The 8,137-nt window shown below is 45.9% G+C and overlaps 1 protein-coding gene across 2 annotated transcripts in view; it reads right to left on the bottom strand.

The window, feature by feature from the left end:
* Positions 1–1,327: 1,327 nt before the first annotated feature.
* hs3st3l (heparan sulfate (glucosamine) 3-O-sulfotransferase 3-like) overlaps positions 1,328–8,137 on the bottom strand; it is a 12,639-nt gene continuing 5,829 nt past the window's right edge. Inside the window, exons 2-3 of one of the 2 annotated variants that reach the window (XM_080454504.1) lie at positions 3,118–3,347; positions 1,328–2,754 (exon numbers count right to left, since the gene is read on the bottom strand). In XM_080454504.1, coding sequence (XP_080310630.1) covers positions 2,366–2,754; positions 3,118–3,347 — 619 coding nt within the window. In that variant the 3' untranslated portion in view covers positions 1,328–2,365. The remainder of the gene's footprint in view (positions 2,755–3,117; positions 3,348–8,137) is intronic. The other variant, XM_080454505.1, reaches the window with a different exon arrangement.

Genomic DNA, 8,137 nt, shown 5'->3' with positions numbered 1-8,137 from the left:
AGTGGTTTGACCCAACTGCTATTGCCTTGCTTGCTGTATTGTTATGTAAGATTGTTAGTGTCAGTTGGTACTTTAAGTATAAGGCTGATGTTCGAGGGAGGGCCATGGAGTCACCAAAATCAGTAGGATTCATCCTGCAGTGCTCGTTTGATTATGAATACCTCATAATCATCATGTGTGCAAAGTTGACGTTTTGGCCTGAGAATGGCACTAAAGAGGAACGGTAATGGGGTCTCTCAAATGGCTAGGGCTCATCTGCCAGAGAGCATGAATGTACTGAGCAAGTTTCATGGCTATCTAACAATCAGATTTTGAGATGTCTTGTGTGCAAGTGGAAGCCTAATAGACTGGCACTTGAAGAAAGGCCATGCGTCGGGTCACCATCAGTAGGGTTCAGACAACAGGGAGCATGAAAGTGCACAGCAAATTCAGCCTGTAGTCCTCAACATATCTTATGACCAATGTGAGATGGACTCACCCATATCCTTTAAAGTGCACCCGCAAGGCCGTAGTCAGAGAGCGCTCTTCAACTATAATGCAATCTGGGAATCCATTTGATAAAAACAAATTCGCCCCTTTATACTAATTTGCTTGCTTCCTGCTCAAGGGCCCCCTAGGAGAGCTCCTTTTCAACTAAACAGCAATGCCTACTGACAGATTTTTATTGCAAATTGAAAATCTGTCTTGAGAGATTAGGTATAATGCATTACCATACGTATACACTCCCTCTGGAGGGAAACTGAAACCACAAAACCATGGTGGTAGGGGTAAATGGCCAGACCACTCCGGCCTCCTTATAGCTATGGGTGTCCCTTATTAAACTAATGTATAGCACCTACCGCCTACCAGTGGACAGATGCCCTATCCAATCTTAAAAATGTTCTTCATGGTCAGTATAAGTGTGTCATTTTCTTATCAGAAGGTGTACGATTCGGATGATTTGTGGCTGTTCCACTGGACTGTAATACTCCCAGCTGGGCAGGAGATGTGATGTGATGATGACCTTGATTGAGACCTGCCACTGATTGCAGACATCACTTGTAGCATCTGCATCTACTTGCTGTGATGCAAGGATGTGAATGCTTACCACTTCTTACCTCTAATCGAAAACCTGCAGGCTTCAATGTGGGTTTTCAGGATAACAATAAGGAACTCGGACAATAGTAATTAGCTTAAAAATAGTTTTAATGTTTTATGCTTTCAAACTAGTGCAAATACATGCAAACTGAAAATCAAGGTCACTGCAAGCAGGCCCTGTCACAATAGTAGACCTCCAAAGCTGCATACATCAAGTCAGAATAAATGGCCGTTGATAATTTGACCAACACACATCGATTTGACCTAGTCTTGTTTTGGCTCTCTTCCAGTGGTCCTCTTTATCCGGGGTAGAATGGTGTCGCCATGGGACGCTAACCTAAGCCACTCATAGATCTGTGCCAGTGGGCACCAGCGCTAGGAGGGCAAGTGATCCCCCTCAGCTCCTCGACATCCACTTATCCACATTCATTATTCAAGAATACAAAACCACTCAGTCAAATCTGAGCTCATACGAAGATTTGCGACTCTGCCCTCTCTGCTGCTCTCCACATAAAAGATTCATCCGACCTTTTTGAATATTGTTATTGAGGATGATGCTCAGTATGCATGTGTTGACTGCCTACACGTTTCTTTAAGTTACACGTATTGAGACTGAATGATTAACAGGTAGGAAGTTGATTATGGAATGTTAGAAATGTAAAAATTGTGTTCACTTTTTTAACTACTAAATACAGCACATCAGGTTTATACTGCAGACTGGAGAAGCTAAAAGACTGGAGAAGCTAAAAGGCTGAAGCTACACTGCGTCTCAAACTATTCAACTCCATTTAGCCAATCTTTTAACAACACGTATCGCCCTTCCTTCGCATCACATGCCCTTTAAGCCAATGTAGAAACGTACCCTGTCGACCACCCTTTACACCACCACACAGAGGCTTTAGTTTTGCTTATGAGGATACGAATAAGAAGCCACCACGATGGCAGAGAATGACACCATTATTACATGGAACGTCAATTACCACTGTAGTACAGTGAGCGTTTACAAACCGCTTTAGTGGAAGCAACTGTTCACTGAACATCTCTAAGCGACACACAGAATGACTTTGAAGGACTGAAGGAAACAGCAAGATGATTGATTAATTGATTGATTGATTGATTGATTGATAGAAGTTAATTTGCTGACAGGTCTCTGGGACGTTCCTACACGTCACAAGCACACAGCTATGCCAATTTTGCAGAGGCTCCTATATCCAGAGCAGTGAAGAGCTACCTGTCGTAACAGCCACTGATTGTGAGCAACATTTCTCCCACGGTGTCAGCAAGCAAGTCACTGCCATCCAAAGTCCAAGCCAGCCATCTGATAGAAACGCTGGTTGTGTGGCTTGTAGAACCTTCTCAGTCTCTGGATCACTTCCGGGTCAATAGGGGCATGCAGCCTGCCTTTAGTCTTCCCCAGACAGTGGGGTTTACTGCTGCCTTCGGGCTTCTTCAGGCAGGGGAAGCCCTTTGTCTTGTTGAAGTAGAAGTGCTTGTCCGTGACGATCCTCTGGAGGCCCAGAAAGTCCTGGACCTTGCCGAGTTCCCCAGCTGGGTCGGAGATAAGGTTCTCCCCACTGACGAGGTGTATCTGGGCTCTGGGGAACCAGGTCAACCAGCGCTCCAGGTGCTGGGCATACAGGCCTATCCACAATGGGCTCCACAGAGAGTCGATCTGACCTAAAGGGTCGAAGCAGAGATGTGTAGTGTCTTTTAACCCCAGAATTGTATCGTTATCATCATTAATTAGCTCCACTGTAACACTGTAACGAGCCGTGTCCACCAAGACGTTTTTTTCCTGAGCTGTTTTTAATTGTTTACGATGGGGGCGCCGCATTTTTTGGAAACTCCAGCAGCATGACGAGGCGCTGAAGGTCTGTTTTGCGCTCGCGTGTTCACTTGTGACGCTGTTATTATCTGCTTGCCGAGAGCTGAAATATTTTCAACTTGGGCGTTCTGAAGCGTTTTTTTAGGCATTTAGGCATCCCAGCGTTTTCAGCTGGGAAGAAACGCTTTGGTGGACACACGGCCTAAGCATTGTACCTGCGGTCCGGTTCTTGAAGGCAAGGCTCTCAAAGGGGGGAATGTCCGGAGTCTTGGAGATGATCTGTGTGTAGTCAGATATGGCCCGAGTCACGGGGTCACGGACGACCACGATCAGCTTCACGTCCTTGGACATGGCGTGGACCCGCGCCGGGGTCTCCCCGGTGACGAAGTAACGAGGGGTCTTCTCCATGACGATCTGGCCATCCAGGGCCTTGGGCATCATACTTCTGGAAAAGAGCAGGAGGAAACATTTTACAGAGAGTCTGAGCCAGTCTTAAACAGGAAATATTTTTTTTCTTTGAGCAGGCCAGGGTAGAGATTCATATTTATAAAATGTTCTTTTATTGCTATTATTATTATTATGTACTTTTTCTTTTTAATCTATCACTTTTACACACCGTTGAGATAAACTCAGAGAATGAATTTCACTGCCTGCAATGTTACTACAGTACTTCCACCTTTTACCTTGAACCTACGCTGCAATACTAAGGCTGAATATCGGGAACAAACTTATTATTAGCAGCGCATACATACATCAATATCAGATATACGAGGTCTTCCAAAAATAGAACTATGTAACAGGCTTCCGTGTTAGTACAGTTAATAGACTACATTATCTGCAGGCTGCATCCATTGTATTCTGTAAACCAACATGGCAATGTTGGGTAATACATATTCATCATCAAAGACATCTGTACAACGACAATGTGCAACCGCTGATCATTTTCCCAGACAGACTCTACAGAGATCCAGACACAGTGAAAGGGGACCAGAGTGCTGCACGAACAGATCACTCATTCATTTCATGTGTCTTCCTTTTCTCTCACTGCCACACCTCCACATCAGAAGCTCAGCAGATGGGACTCATTTGGAGCTAAATGACTCCAGAGGCCCCACAGGACCAGCTGGAGACTCGGGTAAGTCTGCCAACACACCTGCCACGCACCTGACTCGCTCACCAAACATACACGCCAAGAGACGAGTGAACCGCTTGCTCATCTCAGGTTTTAGCCAGAGAAGTCTCAACGCCTTCCCACTACATGTCATCTTGACAGTATGGCTGCTGTCACGCTCGCTTTGAAACATTGGGGCACAGACAGTGGGGTCAAATGGCATTGGAGAATGATTCCGAGCAGGTGTTCTAATCTGCTTGGAGGAGTGGGTGAACAAGTTTGCTGCATCAGGGCAATTGCAAAACGTGTCCGGCATCAAAAGGAATACTCGGTCTGCTTTGAGAAGAATTTCCGGTGACTGTCATCAATTCCCCGCCTTCAGTAACTACAAACAATAAAGCCTGCCGCACCCGACCGGTATTCCAGGACCAAGACTAAAACAAACACAAAGTATTATTTGCAAATGCTGTTTGACCCAGGCCTGTCATGATATTATGTACACTGTGTACTCATATTGTATTGGCAGGGGACTGCGGTCAGGTGTATGAGAGGATAGAGGAAAGTAGATAAACGAAGGACAAGACGGCAAATATAGGCAGTCAGGGAAAGGGCAGATAGGGGACTGTGTGTGTGGGGGGGGGGGGGGGCATAGAGCGAGGACAGGATGCTCTGCGCTGGTACAGCGTCGGATTTCAGCTACTCCTGCAACATGACCTTCTGTCAATACATCCACCCTCCAACCCTGCCCCACTCTTATAATTGTACACACACACACACACACACACACACACACACACACACACACACACACACACACACACACACACACACACACACACACACACACACACACACACACACACACACACACACACACACACACACAGTGATTTCATTTGATCTGAGCGGTGTGAGCAGCACTTAGCCTGAAGACTTTCCTTTTAACTCTGATACCCCGTGCAGGAGCCACACAGTCTGTTACACACACACACACGCACGAGCACGCACACACACACACACACACGCGTGCGCACGTACGCGCACACACACACACACACACACACACACACACACACACACACACACACACACACACACACACACACACACACTCACGCGCACACACACATGCCCATGCACCCACACGCCCATGCACACGCAGCAAAACACAAACAGACACTCATTATGCAGTCATTAGTCAAGCATTTGCTATTGTGCTTCTTGTCTCCCGGTGGACCCATCTCTCACGCTCTATCAAACACTCACACACACACACACGTAAAACTAAACTAATTCCCACAAACAAACAAACACTCAACCGCCTTCAAAGATAAATAAGGATAGGTTGTGATGGACTTTTTACCGGACCCATTAAAGATTGTGTGGGCTTATCTGATTGTGGGGGAGGAGTGCTGCACCAACTGGAGCATATGCTTGAGTGTTCTGAATGAAAGGGGTGGGTGAATGATGAAGGAATGATGAGAGTTGATACAAATGCTCCTCCATTAGCAATCTGCCAGCGAACAGCCTTGGAGGTTAGAGCCTATACTGTTACCTCAGCACAGAGAGCTAATTACTGGCCCTAAGAGCTCCATCAAAAGAAAGGAAGCCAAGTTAAAATTTTCCGGTACCGCAAGGTTTGCACAATCACAATCAGGTAATTGACAAATTGCCATTCATTTTTAATAACCAACTATGTCTCTTTCCTAACTTCAGGCATTACAAATGTGAGATTCACATACAAAGTAAACACATCTGAAACTTTCCTTCATTGAATTCCAACCAAAGAGCTCTGTGCGTAAAAAGACAGATCCCATATTTTGAGCACAATTCTTTTTCACGGATCAGATACCCAAACCGCTTTGACGGTTTCAGGGCCTGTTTTCTGTTTGACAGGCCCTTACACCTCTCATGTACTACTAGTGTGTAAGATCAAACATCCAGTGGATGAACACGGGGATTAGCCAGCAGCTTATAATAAGCCTCCAGTTGCCTTTGAGGAACCTCTCTTTTGTCAAACCATTTCCCAATGTTTCAGCATCCATCCCTGGTGTATAGCCCGGGCAAGCTAGAGCTGGCCCAGGCCACCGGCTATTGATCCTATGGGGGCTTATGACAACACAGTGTCAAAGGGTCTAGATTAGCTGGACCAGGTGTACAACTGGGACCGTTAGTGACAAGGTTTATGGGAGGAGGGCGTGTTTATAAGACGAGGAGGTATTAGAAGTCGGCACGTATGTGAGGTATTATAATTGGGGTGCGTATGGAGGGTTGCATGTGTATGGGGGGTGCATGTAGGTTGGATATTGTGGTGTCGGTGGGGGGAGTAGAGGCTATGATAATGCAGAAGCAGGCCTCAGCTGGGATGAAGGGTGGCAGGTGGAGCTTTGGGGGAGCGAGGACCCTCTGGAGCCCCATCAACACCCTGCTGTGTTAGCAATTAGACTGTCCCTTGCATGTGGACCAGGAGATACACAGCAGAGCGTTGGGGATGTTAGATCAAAGATGCATACACTGGTGTGTTTATCTTTGATGGTTTTATCTGAATTGATCCACAGACGAAATAATTACCAATCGGACTGCAGTACTGACTGAATGGTTTGCACATAATATTATGTGTGTGTGTGTGTGTGTGTGTGTGTGTGTGTGTGTGTGTGTGTGTGTGTGTGTGTGTGTGTGTGTGTGTGTGTGTGTGTGTGTGTGTGTGTGTGTGTGTGTGTGTGTGTGAACATGTCCATATGCATGGTAATGTGAGTGCGTGCATGCGTTCTTGTGCGCGTGCGTGCGTGAGCGTGTGCGTGTGCGTGTGCGTGTGCGTGTGCGTGTGCGTGTGCGTGTGCGTGTGCGTGTGCGTGTGTGTGTGTGTGTGTACGTGTGCGTGTGCGTGTGCGTGCGTGCGCGTTAGTGTGTGTGTGAACTTGTGTTCGGACATGTGTATGCCTGTGCATGTTATTGCGAGGCTACTCATCCATTTCTCTTGAATGGGGACCATTAGGGGGTCGGTCCATTGTGGCCGTGCCCTGTCCACTTCCAGGAGACATCCATCATGTAGGGGCCCCGGACCCCCCTGCCTTCCATCCCCAACCCCCAGGAGAGGACCTTAATGAGGGCTAGATCACCCTGCCCGTCTGGGCCGTATGGTGATCAAATCCAGTACAGTACTAGGATTGGATAGACCACACCTGAACCCCGGTATTACACAGACACCAGCCAGCACACCAACAACAACAGCACAAATAATCATAAACAGTCCAATATAGTAAGTTATTGTGCTGGTCTTTGTCTTTACTTTAGCAAATATGAATCAAATCAGAAGAATGAAGACTAGACATCCTAATGTATGAATGAATGAACCGTTGTAAAGCGCTTTGAGTACTTAGAAAAGCACTATAAAAATGCAATTCATTATAGTTATTCCAGTGTAAATCATGCTTTAGTTTACGATATGCCACAAGCCGCTTTCCTAAAATGATATACATGTATTTGGAATGATAGGTATACAAATATCACAACCACACAGTACTTTCTCACGATGACTCTACCCTCTTCCCAATGCAGATCATACTTTGGTTTATCAGTAAATCTAGCTTTTGTGCTAAGGCTAATTCCCAACAACTGAACACATTAAATGTGTGTCACATTAAATGTCATTCTTGCACGATTTGCATGGCAATTACATTCCCCATGTAAAAACACAGAAACCCAAGCAGCACCATGTGCTGTGTCATTGCAGAACAAAGCCGCCAATGTATGGGTATGAATTTAAACGCCGCCTTTAACGAGTTCACTATGAATTCACTATGAATTGCAAATGAATCACTGCCATCCAAGCGTCTGACTCTGAAAACACCTACCAATTTCGCAGTCCTCCCTCTATCTCATTGTATGTACTTACTGACAGGGTGTGTGTCTGAGGATTGAATCAGCGCCCCGAGGCCACAGAGTGGAATGCATATTGACAAATTATAAAACATCTTTGCTACAATCATGAACTTGCCAATCGCCAGTGATACACCATGTTTACAAGAGTAGACTGTTAATAATAAAATATAATGATAAGGATGTTAGTCGTCTGTCTGTCTGTCTGTCTGTCTGTCTGTCTGTCTGTCTGTCTGTCTGTCTGT

This window comes from Gymnoscopelus braueri (assembly GCF_963280865.1).
Source record: "Gymnoscopelus braueri genome assembly, chromosome: 17".
Classification (NCBI taxonomy): Eukaryota; Metazoa; Chordata; class Actinopteri; order Myctophiformes; family Myctophidae; genus Gymnoscopelus; species Gymnoscopelus braueri.
This window is presented reverse-complemented; position numbering and strand designations above follow the sequence as displayed.